The sequence below is a fragment of the Tachysurus vachellii genome, chromosome 13 (genome assembly GCF_030014155.1).
Source record: "Tachysurus vachellii isolate PV-2020 chromosome 13, HZAU_Pvac_v1, whole genome shotgun sequence".
NCBI classification, from domain to species: Eukaryota; Metazoa; Chordata; class Actinopteri; order Siluriformes; family Bagridae; genus Tachysurus; species Tachysurus vachellii.
Window position 1 is genome coordinate 22,496,823 of NC_083472.1, and position 19,646 is coordinate 22,516,468.

Sequence of the window (19,646 nt, forward strand, 5' to 3'; positions counted from 1 at the left end):
TCATCTGTCTTATTTATCTGTACAGATGCAGTAATTGATAAAGTTGTAACGTTGTCATTTTCAGCTAAGGGCAAAAGTTTGTATCCCCTATTTTTTTAATATATCCAGAAGTTTTAAATGCACCATTTTTTTTATTTATTTAATTAATTCATTTCTGCAAATCCCTGCATCAGTTTTATATATTTTGGCCTAAGGGTGTGCAAACCTTTGCACTGATTTAATCATAACCGTGCTCTCTCAGAGAACTAGAATCTGCACATGTGAATGATTTGCCTTTAGTCAAGTTTGTTAGACATCTTACACATTTTGTACAATTCTATCCACACGGTAATGTTAGTAAATGAAACTGTTATTGCACATAAGAAGGTTAAAAAAAACTCTTCACATAATAATATAATGTATTCAGATAAATACAGTTGATATATATTCATTGGTGTAAAGAGACGATGGCTAAAAGGCGATTAAACCGAATCTAAACTCTATTCACTAAAAAGTCTTTGCTCAGAAGTTTGAAAATGAAATTTCCGGTGTTGTGTGAAAATCACTTCACAAAGCAATGACAACACATGAAATTAGGAGCATTTTATTCTATCTTTTAAAAAAAAAAAATACAATTCAAGCATTGTTCGTTGAAACACAACGTTTGCAACACAATAATCAGACTTCAGACTTCACTCTCTCGGTTTGTCCCGTGGCAGAAATCAGACAGGAGCCGAGGACACGGCAAACCCAGTTCCCCGATTGTTGGATGCGTTTGACAGACGATGCAGAGGCGATGAAGTCAACGACGTGTGTAAACTTTCAGCTAATCAGAAAACATTACTGAGGATGAAACATAAATCTGTTCTAAACATCCTGAGAAACAAAATCATCCCAGAGGATGTTAGAGGCCTGATTTCCTTTGAAACGACAGTAAAAAATGATATTAAATGAAAACAATACACAAAATCAACCACTTTTGGCAAAACTTAAAGCAAACTCGTGCATCGCAGACACACAACCCGGTCTGTCCGAAGCACCGCAGCGTAAAGATCGTCTTAAAAAGTTAAAAGAGTCCAAAAGTTTGCACACCCTTAAATTAAACTTAAGAGTATTAGGTTTTCCACGTAGAATATTAATATATCTTATAATAATAATAATAGTGAAACAAATCTAAATATCAGTCTAAAAGTGTCTTAAAGATTGTTTTTAACTCCTACTGTACGGCTCGATTTCAGCTTTTTGATGCTCTCGGGTGTAAATTTTGGCCCCCATGAGACACATTCTTCCTTACACTTCACCTTTACCTGTTTTCTTTGACATTCTTTATCATTTTTAACTAACGCGATTTCACACGGCTGCCCTTTTCATTGTTGATCTGATGTTTAAAATATTTTAGATCTTTCTCGATTATCATTACCAGTGTCAGCCCTGACACTTTACTGTAAGCCATTCTGACTATTTTTGGGTCCAAACCATCTGATTTTTTTCTATTTCCTGAAAAACAAAAGCACTGTTTGTTTGACTGAAGTCCTTATGTGTTAATATCAGTGAGTTAAAACACCTACACCGCTGTCAATCATTCCTTACACATACGGACTGATTGATATTGACGTTTTAACGCATTTCTGAGTGATATCTCTTATTACTCTGGTGTTAAAATGCAGACGCATATATGTAGTTTGGCGAGTCTGGAATTCTGTATCGTTTGTAGATACACAGTAAAACATAAAGTCTTTTAAAGTCCCATAAAGTGTGTGCGCAAGCTTTCGCTCTCGTGAACGCATTAATGCGCCTCCGTCGAACACACGCTTTATTTAATTGCGCCACAAAACACACGTGTGGACGCTCGAGGCGGTCAGAGAGACGTCGCTGTTCACGATAGCACTCGAGACTAAAGAATTCATTCATTCATTCATCTTCTACCGCTTATACGAACTTCCTCGGGTCACGGGGAGCCTGTGCCTATCTCAGGCGTCATCGGGCATCAAGGCAGGATACACCCTGGACGGAGTGCCAACCCATCGCAGGGCACACACACACACACACACACACTCATTCACTCACGCAATAGACTAAATAATTATCCATGTTTATTTTTATTATTATTATTATTATTATTAAAGTCCACGCCTGAGGATTTTCTGAAGTGCGCACCACAGGACCTGCTGTGGCACCGACAGCTACTCAGAATGCGCTGAGGGGAAAATGCGACTTACTGAAGCAAAAAAATAAAGAAACAAATAACAGCCATGACTCAAATCTGTAAAACATGCGCAAAAAAAATAAAGAAACAAATAACAGCCATGACTCAAATCTGTAAAACATGCGCAAAAAAAATAAAGAAACAAATAATAGCCATGACTCAAATCTGGAAAACATACACACGCGCACACACACGCAAGCACATACACACACACGCACGCACACACACGCACGCACATACACACACACACATACACACGCGCACACACACAGGCACACACACGCGCACACACACACACACACTTGCTGTCTTAGTCATCCTGAAAGACTGCAGGCTGAGTGAGACGCTGATACTTTATCCAGCAGCTCTAGTAATATGATCACGCCGTACACACAAGACCCTGTGCGTTACACACACACTCGAGTCCTACACCACACTTTACAGGCTACAGGTTAGCCACGTGCCTAAAAGTCGAGTCTATACACGTCGTTTAGCTTTGCTTTGTCTTTATTAGTTCTTAAAAAAAACAACAAAAAAAACACGTTTGTATATATTTATTTACTTACTCGTAACTGAATGATATGAAAATAACTAGGGCTAGCTGTCATTTTATTTTATTTACTCTCGCTAGCATTTTTGTCCTGACGCTTAATGTTTACAGTTGTTGCCATGGTTACATCTCGGGGGGTCGTTTCTTCCATGCACATTAGCGTATAACTGTGTGAAATACAGACCCGGTGTAAATCGTTATTTATGATCGGCGACGTCACTGTGTGTTCCGATTACTGTTATTATTATAAACTTTTTTTTATTTTATTTTGTATTTGATACGAACAGCTCACTTTTGTGGTACCTGTGACTTCTCTGTCTTTCCGAAGGCTCGTGGTATGTCGTGGTTTTGTTTGTTTGTTTGTTTTGTTTGTTTTTTGTTAGAAATACGGCAGTATAGCAGTTTATGCGAATTATAATTACGTCATAAAATGTTGTCCGAGTCTCTTCTTGGTGATTTTAGCAGCGATTTCAATGAAAAGGTTGACAGGTTGACGTCTCTCGTGGCCTTTTGCATTAAAGACGTTAACGCGAGCGAGATCGTTCGCAGGTTTACGGTTGGTGTCCGTATTTTTATGTTATATAGTGTTTAAGTTTAAATCTTATTCAAGAACGCATACTTTAGGAAAGCAAACAGGTTAAAGGCCAAAGAATATGGGAATATGGACGATAAACATGACCTAGCGAGTGTTAGCTAGCTACGAATCATATATTTCAATGTATTTATAGACAGTTGAAACATGGTCAAGAACGCCTTCTGGTAGATGTGTTGGTAAACTACATGCAGAAACATGGAGAACTCGGTAGAGACGTTTCGATTCCGAGAAGTCTTCGATGTTTGTCCTTGACCTTGCATTGACCTTGACCCCGAATCTAACTGCTATAGAAATTCTACAAACTCTACAAATTCTAAGTATTTCTTTGTATACATCACGCTAACAAGAATCGTGGCAGACCGTACGGACGAACAAAACGTCTCAAGAACCTCGTGGCATAAACAAAAGCCGTTCTAACTAAACTTAGCATCAGCTCCTAACCTAACGTCCACGCCGAGAAACGTCAACATCGTGTTACAGCTAGAAAATATTCCGTCATGGCGAATACCACAAGAGTGAGATGTAGAAATGAAAACCTGTTTTAACACAACACTAGGATCAGGAGCATCGATTACATTAATTACACGAATTGTTATTAACGTTCAGACGCCAGCCGACGGGGAATCAGAATTTCTGTACGTGACAGTAATGAAACTTTGTGTACGGAAGAAGCAACTTAGAAGTGAGGTGTTTTATTTTGTTGTCCCAATGGGAAAGCAGCATAGCTTTTTTTTATGTTTGCATTTTTAGCCCTATGAATAAGCCACATAGGATTGTTACAAGCGAAATGCTGACCAGTGAGACGGGATTTTATTAAATATGGTGATTATATTGTAAATGGCGATGCGTTTATTCACACAGGGCACCAACAATGTAGCTGCTATTGCTCGCAAGGGCTCACTAAAAAAACCTGTTTTGTATTCTTAATAAAAATTAAGATTATCGTTATTATTATTACTATTATTATAGTCCATAATTAACGAGATTGATTATTTAATCTAAAGATCTACTGCACAGCTTCTACACGTGGCAATACGTTCAGTTTTAGGAGTCACGATGATACGACTATTAGAGGCAATTGTTGTTTATCTTTTTTTTTCTTTTTTCCCCCAAGCAAAAAAAAACACCGAAAGCCAAACTCATTTCTGGTCATTACATACACAGTACAGTAACACGGAACAAGGTGCTCTTAGCTTAATAACGAGTGCCAGCCACAAAAAAACTCGAACGCGACCTGTGATGAACGGTCAGATTTTTACGTTTGCGTATTGCAGTAGCGTATTTTATTATTTTCCTAGTGCAGTGATCTCAAGGATTACAGTACAAAGACAAAAAAATTAATTACTGGCAAACACCTACTTCTTCGTTCTGATAGTGTTTATCCGTTTAGCTTAGTCTAATTTTCAAGGTATTGAGTTTGCATGCTTGTGTCAGTTAATCAGTTAAAGTCTAATAAGCGGAGTAGTTTTTTTATGCCGTCTTTCATTAAAAGGTAGAACTCAAGTCTGGATGTTGATCTGAAATTGCGATTCATCCGCGAGTTAAGGATTCCCATGGAGCACAGAAGACGTGTAGGGTTCAGTTCGGGTTTGGATACTGCAGAAGTTAGCATCGCAATCACGCCTAGGATGCAGTTTAATCAGCCTCTAATCCCTTGTCTTAACCGAGCCGTTTGTTTGGCAACCTCTGACCTTCACGGATACTTTTTGAGATTTCGTAACCTTTAAACCTGTGACGCAACTTCCCTTTAAGTCGTCTAGTATATTGAGTGATTTAGCCACGCCTCTATGTCCCTCAATAGCTCCTCCAGCAGGTGCACGCCCAGCTTCCGCGTGGCTCCTCCTCCTGGTCCTGCCCACTCAGTGTGACCGTGTTGGCCGGCTGACTAAGCATCAGCGGCTTCTGTGACTTCAGCTTGTGTGCCACCGTCATGAAGATGGCCTCCACGTGGTCGCTGTCATTGCTCCCTCCCTGTGGACTCTTAGCAGACGTCTCGAACAGAGGCATGGAGTGGGCATCGGCAAACTGCTGGGCCACCTCGGTGCTCACCTGAGCGGCGTGGCGCAGGTCGCATTTGTTGCCCACCAGGATCCGGGGCACCTCATGGCCGAGCGCATACTGCCGGCACTCCTCGATCCATGCTGGGAGGCTGCGGAAACTCGCCGCACTCGTCACATCGTACACAAACACCACGGCGTGCACGTTTCTGTAGTAGTGCTGCACCATGCTCTTACGGAAACGCTCCTGACCAGCTGTGTCCCACAACTGGACCTGAAAGAGTGGGAGAGGAGAAAAAAATAAAAGGCCAAATACATTACACAAAAAAACCAAGTGCTTCAGAAGAAAGCAATGCATCAGTCTGCCACAGTCTGAGGGGAATGGAAGTGTCTCTCTCTTACACACACACACATACACACTCACACACTCATACATACACACACACACACATACACACTCACACACTCATACATACACACTCACACACACACACACATACATATACACTCACACATACACACACATCCACTCACTCACACATACACACACCAACACACACACATACACTCACACACACATTCACACACACATACACTCACAGACCCACATACACATACCAACACACACACACACATACTCACACACACAGAGTTTCAGATGAAAACTTGTTTAAGCAAATAGGTCTCTAAAAAAATCCATTATTCTTTCCTTTACTGTTTCTCTTTCATATAATATTATAGATGAAATGACAGTATGCTCAAATACAACAGAACAGAACCCAGTAGAACAAAATAGAACAAAAGATGATTATACAAAGAAAATTACTAGAAAAAAAAAACCCAATAGAGAACAGAGCATAGACCATAAAGAGAATAGAACAGAACTGTATGGAACAGAATGAGAGAAAGAGACAGAGATAGTGAGTGAGTGAGTGAGTGGGTGGAAATTAGAGACAGAAATGGCAGAGACAGACAGACAGAGAGAGAGAGAGAGAGAGAGAGAGAGAGAGAGAGAGAGAGAGAGAGAGAGAGAGAGAGAGAGAGAGAGAGAGAGAGAGAGAGAGAGAGAGAGAGAGAGAGAGAGAGAGTGTAAACAAAGAGAGTGATACTGTGTTATAGACAAGGAGAAAGAGCTATATAACAATAGAGACATTTGGTGAAAGAGCAAGAGGCTTCAGGAAAAGATAGATGGACAGAATCAAAGTGGAACAAGGAACAGAGTGAATATTGTGACACTACAGTGATGCAGAATGCAGAGTGACAGATGCCCCTTTTACACCAAAAGGACTGGGTGCTGGTTCAGAGCTAGTGCTGGTGCTGGTTCAAAGTTGGTTCCACTGGCAAACCTTCTAAGAGCCGGTTTGCCTTTCCATTAAATTATGCTCTGAACGAGCACTCAAACTGCCTTGGTGGAAAAGGGGCAAGAGAGTCTTTAATTTCTTAATTAAAATGAGAGATTCAGTGACCCCATACTGACCCCATACTGACCCCATACTGACATCATACTGACACCATACTGACTCCATACTGACTCCATACTGACTCCATACTGACTCCATACTGACCCTATACTGACCCCATACTGACATCATACTGACACCATACTGACATCATACTGACACCATACTGACTCCATACTGACTCCATACTGACTCCATACTGACTCCATACTGACCCTATACTGACCCCATACTGACATCATACTGACACCATACTGACATCATACTGACACCATACTGACACCATACTGACTCCATACTGACCCCATACTGACTCCATACTGACCCCATACTGACTCCATACTGACACCATACTGACACCATACTGACTCCATACTGACATCATACTGACTCCATACTGACATCATACTGACTCCATACTGTCATCATACTGACTCCATACTGACATCATACTGACCCCATACTGACCCCATACTGACTCCATACTGACATCATACTGACTCCATACTGACATCATACTGACTCCATAATGACATCATACTGACATCATACTGACAGCATACTGACACCATACTGACTCCATACTGACCCCATACTGACACCATACTGACTCCATACTGACACCATACTGACACCATACTGACCCCATACTGACCCAATATTGACATCATACTGACACCATACTGACACCATACTGACTCCATACTGACATCATACTGACTCCATACTGACATCATACTGACACCATACTGACACCATACTGACATCATACTGACTCCATACTGACCCCATATTGACATCATACTGACCCAATATTGACATCATACTGACACCATACTGACATCATACTGACACCATACTGACACCATACTGACCCCATACTGACCCCATACTGACCCCATACTGACACCATACTGTCATCATACTGACCCCATACTGACCCCATACTGACTCCATACTGACTCCATACTGACATCATACTGACATCATACTGACCCCATACTGACATCATACTGACATCATACTGACTCCATACTGACCCCATACTGACCCCATACTTACACCATACTGACTCCATACTGACATCATACTGACACCATACTGACACCATACTGACTCCATAATGACATCATACTGACTCCATAATGACATCATACTGACATCATACTGACCCCATACTGACATATTCACTGTAAACAAGCTGGATCTCTAGTACCAATCCAATACTTATATTGAGTTCAATCTGATACTGATACTTTATTTTCAGCTAAACTCTTTAACTCAAATATCACTGATATTATAATAATAATAATAATAATAATAATAATAATAATAATAATAAAGTATACTAACAATAAGTACAATCATGTCTCCTTATTTCAGCTCCAAAACAATTGATTACGTTTGTTGTTCTTGTTTTTCCTCTGATATCTGATCCATCGTTTCTTTCTCTATCACTATCTCTGCATTATAAAGGCAAGTGCGAGGGAAGCTTGAACACAACCTGCCTCTCATCTACACTTGACTTGTTTACATCAAGCCCCTGCCTCAGCGCTCATCCCTGTACTACTACATCTGGGTTGGATTTAAGATACTATACTGAACAAAATTCATGTTAATGTTCATTTTTAGACCTTTATAGGATGAACAGTTATGATGACATAATTAATAGACTGACCTGGATCAGGTCACCTGCAAAACAAAACATTACGTCACAGCTACTAGTAAAGGTTACATCATTGGTACAGCGACTACAGGTGACGTCAGAGGGGAAAGAATGCAATGAAGCGCCTAATTCTAGGATAAGTAAGATGTGAGCTGAGCTCTGCTCTCCTCCCCTTCTCCCCCTCTCCCCCTTCCCCTCTCTCCTCCTCTCCTTCACCCCCTCCCCTCCTCTCTCCTCCTCTCATCCTCTCCTTCACCCCCTCCCCTCCTCTCCCCTCCTCTCCTCCTCTCCTTCACCCCCTCCCCTCCCCTCTCCTCCTCTCCTTCACCCCCTCCCCTCCTCTCTCATCCTCTCCTTCACCCCTCCCCTCCTCTCTCATCCTCTCCTTCACCCCTCCCCTCCCCTCCTCTCTCCTCCTCTCCTCTCCTTCACCCCTCCCCTCCTCTCCTCTCTCCTCCTCTCATCCTCTCCTTCACCCCCTCCCCTCCTCTCTCCTCCTCTCCTCTCCTTCACCCCTCCCCTCCTCTCCTCTCTCCTCCTCTCATCCTCTCCTTCACCCCCTCCTCTCCTCTCTCCTCCTCTCATCCTCTCCTTCACCCCCTCCCCTCCTCTCTCCTCCTCTCATCCTCTCCTTCACCCCCTCCCCTCCTCTCTCCTCCTCTCCTTCACCCCCTCTCCCCCTCCCCTCCTCTCTCCTCCTCCCCCCTCTCCTCCTCTCTCCTCCTCCCCCCTCTCCTCCTCCCCTCCTCTCTCCTCCTGTCATCTCCTCTCCTTCTCCACTCCAATCCTCTCGCCTCCTCTCATCCTCTCCCCCTCCCCTCATCTCCTCTCCTTCTCCCCTCCTCCTCCTCCTCCTCCTCCCCTCTCCTCTTCCCTACCCTCCTCTCACCTTGATTTTTTCTCCATCAATCTCTATCACCTTCTCCCGGAAGTCCACCCCGATGGTGGCCTCTGTTTTGTCGGGGAACCTTCCTGCACAGAAGCGGTAGGTGAGGCAGGTCTTTCCCACCCCAGAGTCTCCAATCACTATGATCTTAAAGATCCTGGTGCGCGGAGGAGGCAGTGTGGAGCTGGTCAGAGAGCTGCTGAACTCCAGAGAAGACTCCATGTCTGTGTGTTAGTCAGAGATGATGATGAAAATGATGATGATGATGAAGATTAACCGTGTCAGTGCGATAACAGCACCATGGAACACACAGCAACACTAAAGCGTAACAGATGATGTGTGAGTAATCTCCGGAGCTCTCCTGTCCGAATCACACTGACTCCACATCTCTGGAGCCTCTCCTGTTTCTGCTGCTGCACTGTTTTGGTTTTCAGCCACGTCCTGAACCAGCGCCGAAATCTCGCGAGACTTCACCCGGTTTATGCAAAGAGTTTATATAATCACACGGAAATCTCGCGAGACTTCACCGGGTTTATGCAAAGAGTTTACAATCACGCGCAAATCTCGCGATCGTTTAAATAACACTATTGTTTTTGTTATTTTAAAACATTTGGGACTTTTACTACATTTTTGGTATCTTTTTATTGATCTTTCTATGTATTATTATTACTATTATTATTATTATTATCATCATTATTATTATTATTATTAATATTATTGTTATTGTTATTATAATAATAATAATAATAATTATTATTATTATTATTATTATTATTATTATTATTATTATTGGCAGTAGTACTGTAGTAGATTTGCTGTTGAAATTCATTTTTAATTGAATGTTATACTAATTAAATAGTTTTAATTATTTGTTAAAATAATAATTATAATCAATAATTAAAAAATCTTTTTACCCTGTTCTTAATAAATACTACAAAATACACTATGCATTTATTAGATTAAATTTTTTTTTACATGACAATTTTTTTAAAACATCAACAGTATTTCAATATTTGGGACTGTGCTGTTATTCACTCACAATGACCTGAAGCAGAACTTGTCATTTTTCACTGCTGTTGTTATGCTTCCTTTGACACACTTGTCTCGCCTTAAAGATAAAGTAGCAGAATTTGAGTGAAAACATGAAGCCTGAAACACCTACCGTACATAAAGATTTTTAAACAATTAAATTATTTATATTAAAAAAAAAAAAGAAAAAAAAAACTGAGTAAAAAGCTGTAATGTTTGTTTTGTCTTTTTTTTTTTTAACCAGCCGTCCGTGCGATGACCTTTACCAAAGTCCAACTGTAGAGCGACCGGGTGTCTGAGGAGAATGCTGGTAAATCTGCCCAGTCTGTTGATATTTAACATTTTATATTTCAATTCAGTTCATTTGTTAACAAATGTTAAACTTTGCTAAAGGTTGTGTGTATTCTTCGATTAGAATTTATCATTTGATTCACAAAAAAAAGCATCAAATACGTTTTTGTATGTTTGCTTGGAAAATGAACAGTATGAGAATATTCCAGTAATATAAAAAAACCATTAGGCAAAGCTGAGCGCTTCACTTTGGCACACAGGTACCATACAACGTAGAAGTGGAGCCTCCACCTCCAGGGCTGCAGATGGAGTTTGAGACCCTCTTTAGCACTGAAGCTCTGCAGTTTCTGTCAGATCTGTGCTCCAGGTTCCAGCCAGAGGTGGACAAGGTGTTCTCGTCTTTCACATCTCAGCTAATCATCTAATACTAAGTGCAGTTTGTGTTGCTTGGGAAAACTTTATGAATGTATAGAATTCTGTATTTCTTTTTGTGCATAAGGTCCTGAAGTTAAGAATCCTGAGAAAGGTTCGTCTGGATCTCAGCGAAGAGCTTCCGGGATTCATGGATGACACGGCTCACATCCGGAACGATCCGTCCTGGAGAGTGAGTCCCGTCCCTGTCCGACTGCAGTGCAGACATGTGGACATCGGTGACCTCTCACCCTGTGACACGCAGAGACTCACACGGGCCCTCAAATCAACAGCACAAGGAATACAAGTAATATAAAATTTAAAAATTATTCTGCTAAGGTTTATTTCAGTCTTCTTATTAGTTCTTGAGCAGAACTCAGACCCAAATGTCATTTCCTTTTTTAAACACCAAACACGTGACCTTTGTATCCGTTGTTCTCTTTTGCAGGTAGATTTTGACGATGGAAACTGTCCGACATATAGCAATCAGATTAAAGGCATCTATAACGTCTATAAGGTTGTGCATAATCAGTTTCATGGTAAGTTTTTCCAATCTGATGCACTGTAGACATTTGCTTTCTCATTGCGCTGCTGTGGAGGAAATAAAAAAATAATAAAACGGATTCAGGGGGCATGTTGGCTTAATGGTTAGGACGTTCGCCTCACACCTCCAAGGTTGGGGTTCGATTCCCACCTCCACCTTGTGTGTGTGGAGTTTGCATGTTCTCGCCGTGCCTCGGGGGTTTCCTCCGGGTACTCCGGTTTCCTCCCCCGGTCCAAAGACATGCATGGTAGGTTGATTGGCATCTCTGGAAAATTGTCCGTAGTGTGTGAGTGAGAGTGTGTGTGTGTGTGCCCTGCGATGGGTTGGCACTCCATCCAGGGTGTATCCTGCCTTGATGCCCGATGACGCCTGAGATAGGTACAGGCTCCCCGTGACCCGAGGTAGTTCGGATAAGCGGTAGAAGATGAGTGAGTGAGTGCGTGAGTGAGTGAGTAAACGGATTCAAAGGGTAGGAATGAATTCCATTGTAATTCAAAATCTGAAATTTATTTTCAGAACATTTGAAATTGAGTCTGGAATTCTGTTTTATCCTCTAGGCCTACATCTAAAATGCCTATTGGTCACCTCAAACAAGCCTCAAACACTTTAGCTTCACTAAGCAGTGAACAGATCCAGGATTAATGATGTAATGCATTACTAGCCAGTTTAAATAGCTAGATAACACGTTTGTGAAGGAGTTCAAATGATCTATAGTGTAACAAATTCCATACCATCCAGAGGATCGTGCTAGAACATGATGAGTATATTATCATGCCGTAAGCTTGACTTTTAAGATGCACAGATTGTTCTAAGGCTCTTCTAAAAGAGTAATTAATCCCAGCTTGCAGGCAGATCCAATACATCAGAGTAAACACAAGGTCAGCGATCAGACACAAGGAAAAGGGAAACACAATCAAAACCACAATTCCCAGAATTCCCAGTTTGATGAAAGGCATCCCAGTTGGATGAAACTCTTTTTTTCCTTGTCGGTGTGAGTTTCCTATTGCTTTTCCTAACACCTCACAAACATTTGCTGATGGTGGATTTGCTACTATAATTTGCACCTAGTTGTGAAAGTGTGTATGAATGTGTTCGAGGAAGCGGCGTCCCATCATCCCATCACACCCAGTATTCCTGGTATAGACTCCGGAATCTACCGTGATTCTGATCGGGATAAATCCTGTTATAAATATTTATTCCAGATTATAACATCACATCACATCAAGTATTCATTTGCTCCTCCCTTTTTAACTAGATGCCCCGCCCATATACCAGGCCCCGGTACTTATGCTCCGCCCTCGTGCTTGGAACATGGTGGAGCACAACATGTTGGTAAAAATGACAGCATTGTATATGTAATAAGACCTGGAACTGAAGTATCATATCAGTCAGTAGGATTGTGTGTTGTAGCGTTTGTGTAGCTGAAGTGTTTGTGTCTGTTGTATCTATACTGTAGGTAAATGGTCAGGAGGTTCCTGGTCCTCTCTTTGATTTTGGCTTGCTGATGTTTCATAATGCAAAGCTGCTGCTTGAGAACCAGAGCGGACCATTTTTCTACTTGTCTAAGGTAAAAAAAAGAATAATAAATAGCTTAGTAGAAGTAAAAGCTTTATTTGTCTTCTTTCAGTAAGAAGAAATGGTTCCATGAACTTTCTTTGTTTTACTGTGACGATTCTCTGGATTTCCTGAAGCCGCACTGAGGACGTTAGTCTGTACTCTTTACGTACTGTATGTTGTTTGTAATCATCTGAAGATGGAACACTGACTAAAGATATACGTTTATGTGTAAAAAGATATCATTTTCTTTAGGTTGAGAGCTACCTGGAGGCCCGGTTGTGGAATCAGATTTTTCTCTGGACTGAGGACAGAGTAAGGATGCCTGATCTTTAAGAAATGTAAAGCAAACAATAGAAACTGTGTGTGTGTGTGTGTGTGTGTGTCCATAGTGTCCATAAAGTGTGTGTGTGTGTGTGTCCAAAATGTCCATAAAGTTTGTGTGTGTGATTGTGTGTGTGTCCATAGTGTCCATAAAATGTGTGTGTGTGTCCATAGTGTCCATAAAGTCTGTGTGTGTGTGTGTCCATAGTGTCCATAAAGTGTGTGTGTGTGTGTGTGTCCAAAATGTACATAAAGTTTGTGTGTGTGATTGTGTGTGTGTCCATAGTGTCCATAAAGTTTGTTTGTGTGTGTGTGTGTGTGTGTCCATAGGGTCCATAAAGGTTGTTTGTGTGTGTGTCTGTGTCTATAGTGTCCATAAAGTTTGTGTGTGTGTGTGGTCATAGTTTCCATAAAGTTTGTGTGTGTGTGTCCATAAAGTTTGTGTGTGTGTGTGTGTGTGTGTGTGTGGTCATAGTGTCCATAAAGTTTGTGTGTGTGTGTGTGTGTGGTCATAGTGTCCATAAAGTTTGTGTGTGTGTGTGTCCATAGTGTCCATAAAGTTTGTGTGTGTGTGTGTCCATAGTGTCCATAAAGTTTGTGTGTGTGTGTGTGTCCATAGTGTCCATAAAGTTTGTGTGTGTGTGTCCATAGTGTCCATAAAGTTTGTGTGTGTGTGTCCATAGTGTTCATAAAGTTTGTGTGTGTGTGTGTCCATAGTGTCCATAAAGTTTTTGTGTGTGTGTGTCCATAGTGTCCATAAAGTTTGTGTGTGTGTGTGTCCATAGTGTCCATAAAGTTTGTGTGTGTGTCCATAGTGTCCATAAAGTTTGTGTGTGTGTGTCCATAGTGTCCATAAAGTTTGTGTGTGTGTGTGTGTCCATAGTGTCCATAAAGTTTGTGTGTGTCCATAAGCATGTGTATGTTTTATAGTTTGTGTGTGTGTTTGTGTGTGTTCTTGAGCATAGTGCATGTTTTATAGTTTTCTGTGTGTGTGTGTGTGTGTGTATGTGTGTGTATTAGCTGGGCTTGCCGGTGGGCAGCATCAAGGCGACAGTGCTGATAGAGTGTGTCCTGGCTACGTTTGAGATGGAAGAGATCCTGTACGAGCTTAAAGAACACTCTGCTGGTCTGAACTGTGGCATCTGGGATTACTCTGCATCCTTCGTCAACAAATTCGGTGTGTACATTTACACTGCTTTAATGACGAGTCGGTGATTTAAGTGCGCCGGAGAGAAAGAGAGAAACATCTCTGTTTCCTGCAGGACATCGTGCCGAGTTCCTGCTCCCTGACCGCAGTAAGTACGTGAACATGGAGAAACGTTTCCTGCGCAGCTACATGGAGCTGCTGGTGCAGACGTGCCATCGCAGGGGCGCGCTGGCCACGGGGGGCATGGCGGCGCTTCTGTTACCCCCACAAACAGACAGCACACTGTACGGGACTGTACTGAACACCGTCACCAGGCAAGAGAAAGCTGACCTGCTGTTAGACTAAACACAAAATACAGACGTTACTCAAGAACATCAGGGTTAAGAGGCCAAGCTTTGGTTTTTCGGACTGTCGTCCCATATCAGTCAGAACTTTATAACAAATCAATGCTGATCTTACTGGGTTTTGCTTTATCTGTGGTTTTTTTGTTGTTGTTTTTTTTAGACTAAAGCTCTTGGAGATCAAAGCGGGAGTCGACGGCTTCATGGTGTATGACATGAACCTGATTGAGCCCATGCAAAAAGTAAATTCCAATATCACAAACCTGACACAGCGATGCTCTTGGAAACCTTCTGAAAGCTTGACTCATCGTTCATACAAACATCTTCTCTGTTGTTCGCTCACAGTTGTTCCAGCTTCACTGTACAGGACCGAACCAGCTCCAAGAGCTACGCAATGACATCAGAGTGACAACCGAAGATCTGCTCACCGTGCCAGCGGTCAGTCACTTCCACAGACCCCACCAGAGACCCCTCCCTGACCACTGAACTACCATATGACTAAAAATACTTAATTCAATAATAAATTGTTGTGGAGTTTCCACATAAACATTGCTAGGCATCAGATAAAGCACAGAAACCCAGAAGCCAGATTCCAAAAATGATTAACACACCAAACGTACATAAGCTCCGCCCCTTTCCCCGGTGTATAGTTTTAATTTACAAACTGAAACCTGATTGGCTCTTATTCATCATTTAATGATGTAATAACTCCAGTTTAGCTCAGATTTGCGTTAATACTTTCTCAGTATGTGTATATAATTTCTCACAAAATGATTCATTAAAGGTGGGGTGTCACCAAATCACCAAAACAAACACGCCCCTAACCCAAATGGGTCCCACCCCTGTATCGATAGCTCCGCCCACACATACATACGTAACCCAGGCAACTAATGGAAAGAAATGTGTCTTTATCATAGCTGAAGTGAAGAACAATACGATTGTAGATAAACAAACAAGCAAAAATGACACACAAGCATAATCATGTAAAGGACAAAGACATATATTAGTTCTGTGTAACAAAACAAAACCAACGTTACTCACCTATCGAGAAGGAAAAAAGCGCCTCGGCGTCTTAAGTAAAGTTGGTCACATATTCACAGATTGGAGTTTCCCGAGTCAATAACTCCTGAGCTAAACACTGTTACTACACAAAACACGGTTGTAGCTGCGTCTCTACATTACTACGATAGAAAAGAGGTGTTATTTGTGTAGTAACAGCGTTTAGCTCAGGAGTTATTGACTCAGGAAACTCCAATCTGTGAATATGTGACCAACTTCCTGCTCCTTCAGTTCTCTCCAGCGCTGGAAAGCTGATCCTATATTAACACGTCCTACTTCTTACCTTATCGTAAGTCTTTCTTCTCTTTCTTTCTTTGTTTTTATCCTCCATGTCAATGTTAAAACCGCTTTCTGCTAATGTCACACATGCGCACTGAACACTCTCTCCGCCCATATTGACAAGACCCGCCCCTTTCTGCTCATTGGCTACACGTTAGTTTTGTTTTTGTTTCGTTTGCCGGCCCGACGCAGTTTTCTGAAGCGTTTCTCAAACATCGGAGACCCCACCTTTAATATACACTTTCTCTAAACGTTTATGTTTAAAGTGACCTTTATTACTTTATCACGTTTTACCTCTCAATTATTTTTGCTATAGGTTCACATTCAGCCTGGTGCAATGTGTGTCCAACTACAACCTTTATAGTTGTGTTATTATAATGTAATATCTCTTTGCAGGGTGGAGTAACATTGTACGGGTTGAAGCACAACATCGCAGTCGGCGTGTTGTTCATTGAAGCGTGGCTCTCAGGTAAAAAGAAAGAAAATACAAACGAACAATAAATGGAAGCTTAAAGGATTGACAGAGAGCATCGTTTTCATCACGAGAAACCATTTTGTGCTTCGTGTGTTAGATGTCTTGTTGATTTATATACCGTATAAATGAAGAGTTTCACCGAAAGCCCCAGTCAGAGACTCAAACCCTTCAGCTTTCAGTGGATTTATACCGTGTTTATGATGTTGTCTGTCAGGAAGAGGACATTTTTTCTTTAAGGGGCAGGTGGAAGATTCGGCGACCGCAGAAATCTCTCGATCTCAGGTGGACGTGACGTTTATGTTGTTAAATAAACTTTAATAGTTTTTCATTTGTCTAATCTTCTTGACTCTCCTCGGTTAAGGTGTGGCAGTGGATCAGACACCAGGTGAAACTGGAGGACGATGGGAAGACCGAGGTGACTCGTGGGTTTGTCAGGAGTTTAACACAAGGCATGATGGCTGATCTGAGGTCAGCAATGTGCTGTCAGACACACAGGTATATTCAATAAATAAATAAATAACTAGCTAGCTAGCTTCATTTCAGAAATGGCGTTTACATTGAAACACGTTAATTACATTACATGAATTGCAAAAAATCGAAATTTTATTATAACATTATTATTAATATATATAATGTATAAGATGTTTATTAATCATTTGTCCTAAACGATATAGGGTGGTACATATGATTAATATACATTATGTCATGATTTATGTACTAAATGCAAAAAATATTGTGGGAGTTTTATTGATGAGTCGAGCTAAAGAGTCGATTCCCTGAAAAAATAAAATAAAATCCGAATTCTCTTCTCTAACGCCGCACCTTTGACGATCAATATATCATTTTTAATCAAGCATGCAGTTCTGCACTAATATAATCCAAGTCTTTTAATTAATTAATTATTAAAGACAAATCATTCAGAAATGTAAGTTTTCTGTCGTCTTGAGCGACATGAACCATAACTGCTATTTACACTTTGTCTCTCTTCCTGAGCAGAGATGAAGAGAGATTACTCACAGCTGTGTCCATGTTTTTGGAGTTGGTACAAAAGAAGGATTTCCCAGAATTCCTCACAACCTACCTGTACCTGGACCACACCTTCCTGAGCTCTCAGCGTCAGCACGAAGACAGAGAGATGGCCGGATCTCACCGTGCCAAGCTTTAAGCGCTCTGTATGTATGTAAGACTTAAAATATCCTGATTTAAACCTACTGAAGAATAAAATAATTAAAGGAATATGGTGACACCCAACATTAATGCTGCCTATCTTTTATTTAAAGCGATCAGTGAAACCGTTATGAATTAAAGGTGGGGTCTCCGATATTTGAGAAACGCTTCAGAAAACTGTGTCGGGACGACAAGCTAAAAAAAAATCAAAACAAACGTGTAGCCAATGAGCAGAAAGGGGCGTGTCTTGTCAATATGGGTGGAGAGAGTGTTCAGTGCGCATGTGTGACATTAGCAGAAAGCGGTTTTAACATTGACATGGAGGATAAAAACAAAGAAAGAAAGAGAAGAAAGACTTACGATAAGGTAAGAAGTAGGACGTGTTAATATAGGATCAGCTTTCCAGCGCTGGAGAGAACTGAAGGAGCAGGAAGTTGGTCACATATTCACAGATTGGAGTTTCCTGAGTCAATAACTCCTGAGCTAAACACTGTTACTACACAAATAACACCTCTTTTCTATCGTAGTAATGTAGAGACGCAGCTACAACCGTGTTTTGTGTAGTAACAGTGTTTAGCTCAGGAGTTATTGACTCGGGAAACTCCAATCTGTGAATATGTGCACATGCGCACTGAACAATCTCTCCGCCCATATTGACAAAACCCGCCCCTTTCTGCTCATTGGCTACACGTTTGTTTTGATTTTTTTGTTTAGTTTAGTGGCCTAATGCAGTTTTCTGAAGCATTTCTCAAATATCAGAGACCCCACCTTTAAGGCGTATTTACACCCGGGATGGTATAAATAATATAAACAAGCTTAGACCTTAACCCTGGTATCTAATCTATCGTACAATGACTTTGGTACCTAATAAAATATTTTCTGCATTATGAACCGTAAATCTTGCCTTGGGCCCCGGATATTACAACCGAGAGGATCCGAAATCTCCGCAATCAGCGGATATGAAAGAAGTGATGATAAAAGCAAAATACGGCAATAACGTCGCTTAAAAATATCTAAGTCGTATTTAGCAAAAGAGAGAAATTATACTCGAGGCCTTTGTTACATAAATCTGTGTTCTTTTATTTTTTTTTTTATGTCCAAAGGGTGTGCAAACTTCTGCACTTCACTGTACATCATTTGTCCTCTTATCCTTTGAAATTCAATTCATCTCGTGTTTTATTTGTAAAGGCGTCAAAAACGAAGGTCCCGAGTTCAGACGGCGATACGATTGGCAGGCGCTTGGTCTGGAAAATATGGCAACAGAATTCAAAACCAATTAATTACCAAAAAAAAAAATAGAAATCTATAATAAAAGGAAGTGAGGAGGAAAGGCATGTAATTACAAGCAGAGTAAAATGCTTGAAATGAAATGCCAACGAAATCTGGAAGAAGATGAAAGAATAACAAAAGCAGACGAAATGAGATGAAAGAGACGCATCGCGGTCTCCGTGTAGCAGCTGAGCAGGAAGTCGTCGCTTGTTCGGCGAGTCTTTCACCCCTAACAACCCCCATCCCCACCCAATGCCCCCGATCACCTGACACAAGAACCACTCTCTCTCTCTCTCTCTCTTTTTTTGTTCTCTAACATCATTTTATATAAATTACTCTTAAAAACGTAAGAAGCAGCTGCACGTGTCAGACCGCCGAGGTGTCGAGTCCATCGAATCGAGTTCTGTTCTGTCTGGT

The 19,646-nt window shown here is 41.2% G+C and overlaps 2 protein-coding genes across 3 annotated transcripts; one reads left to right on the forward strand and one right to left on the reverse strand.

The window, feature by feature from the left end:
* Positions 1-567: 567 nt before the first annotated feature.
* rab33ba (RAB33B, member RAS oncogene family a) lies at positions 568-9,798 on the reverse strand. Its single transcript, XM_060884946.1, has 2 exons — positions 9,343-9,798; positions 568-5,601 (listed from the first exon to the last, which is right to left on the reverse strand). Exons 1-2 carry the CDS (start codon positions 9,559-9,561, stop codon positions 5,125-5,127), a joined length of 696 nt encoding a protein of 231 aa, XP_060740929.1. The 5' UTR covers positions 9,562-9,798; the 3' UTR covers positions 568-5,124.
* An 804-nt stretch (positions 9,799-10,602) lies between these two features.
* Positions 10,603-18,057, forward strand: ugl (ureidoglycolate lyase). 2 transcript variants are annotated; one of them, XM_060884945.1, is made up of 15 exons: positions 10,603-10,678; positions 10,920-11,039; positions 11,159-11,377; positions 11,519-11,609; positions 12,870-12,946; positions 13,071-13,181; positions 13,424-13,483; positions 14,513-14,669; positions 14,755-14,953; positions 15,144-15,222; positions 15,326-15,418; positions 16,715-16,787; positions 17,008-17,075; positions 17,155-17,288; positions 17,790-18,057. In XM_060884945.1, exons 1-15 carry the CDS (start codon positions 10,673-10,675, stop codon positions 17,956-17,958), a joined length of 1,656 nt encoding a protein of 551 aa, XP_060740928.1. In that variant the 5' UTR covers positions 10,603-10,672; the 3' UTR covers positions 17,959-18,057. The 2 variants fall into 2 exon arrangements, with proteins under 2 accessions (XP_060740928.1, XP_060740926.1); XM_060884943.1 differs by having other exon boundaries at positions 10,920-11,048; positions 17,790-18,056.
* The last annotated feature ends 1,589 nt before the right edge of the window (positions 18,058-19,646 follow it).

Excerpts from the sequence above, each read along its gene's own strand:
- ugl (XM_060884943.1), top strand. Across the intron at positions 11,049-11,158 it reads TCCAGCCAGAGGTGGACAAG|GTCCTGAAGTTAAGAATCCT; the intron begins GTGTTCTCGTCT and ends TTTGTGCATAAG. Across the intron at positions 16,788-17,007 it reads CATTGAAGCGTGGCTCTCAG|GAAGAGGACATTTTTTCTTT; the intron begins GTAAAAAGAAAG and ends GTTGTCTGTCAG.
- rab33ba (XM_060884946.1), bottom strand. The coding sequence starts at position 9,561 with ATGGAGTCTTCTCTGGAGTTCAGCAGCTCTCTGACCAGCTCCACACTG. Across the intron at positions 5,602-9,342 it reads TTGATGGAGAAAAAATCAAG|GTCCAGTTGTGGGACACAGC; the intron begins GTGAGAGGAGGG and ends CCACTCTTTCAG.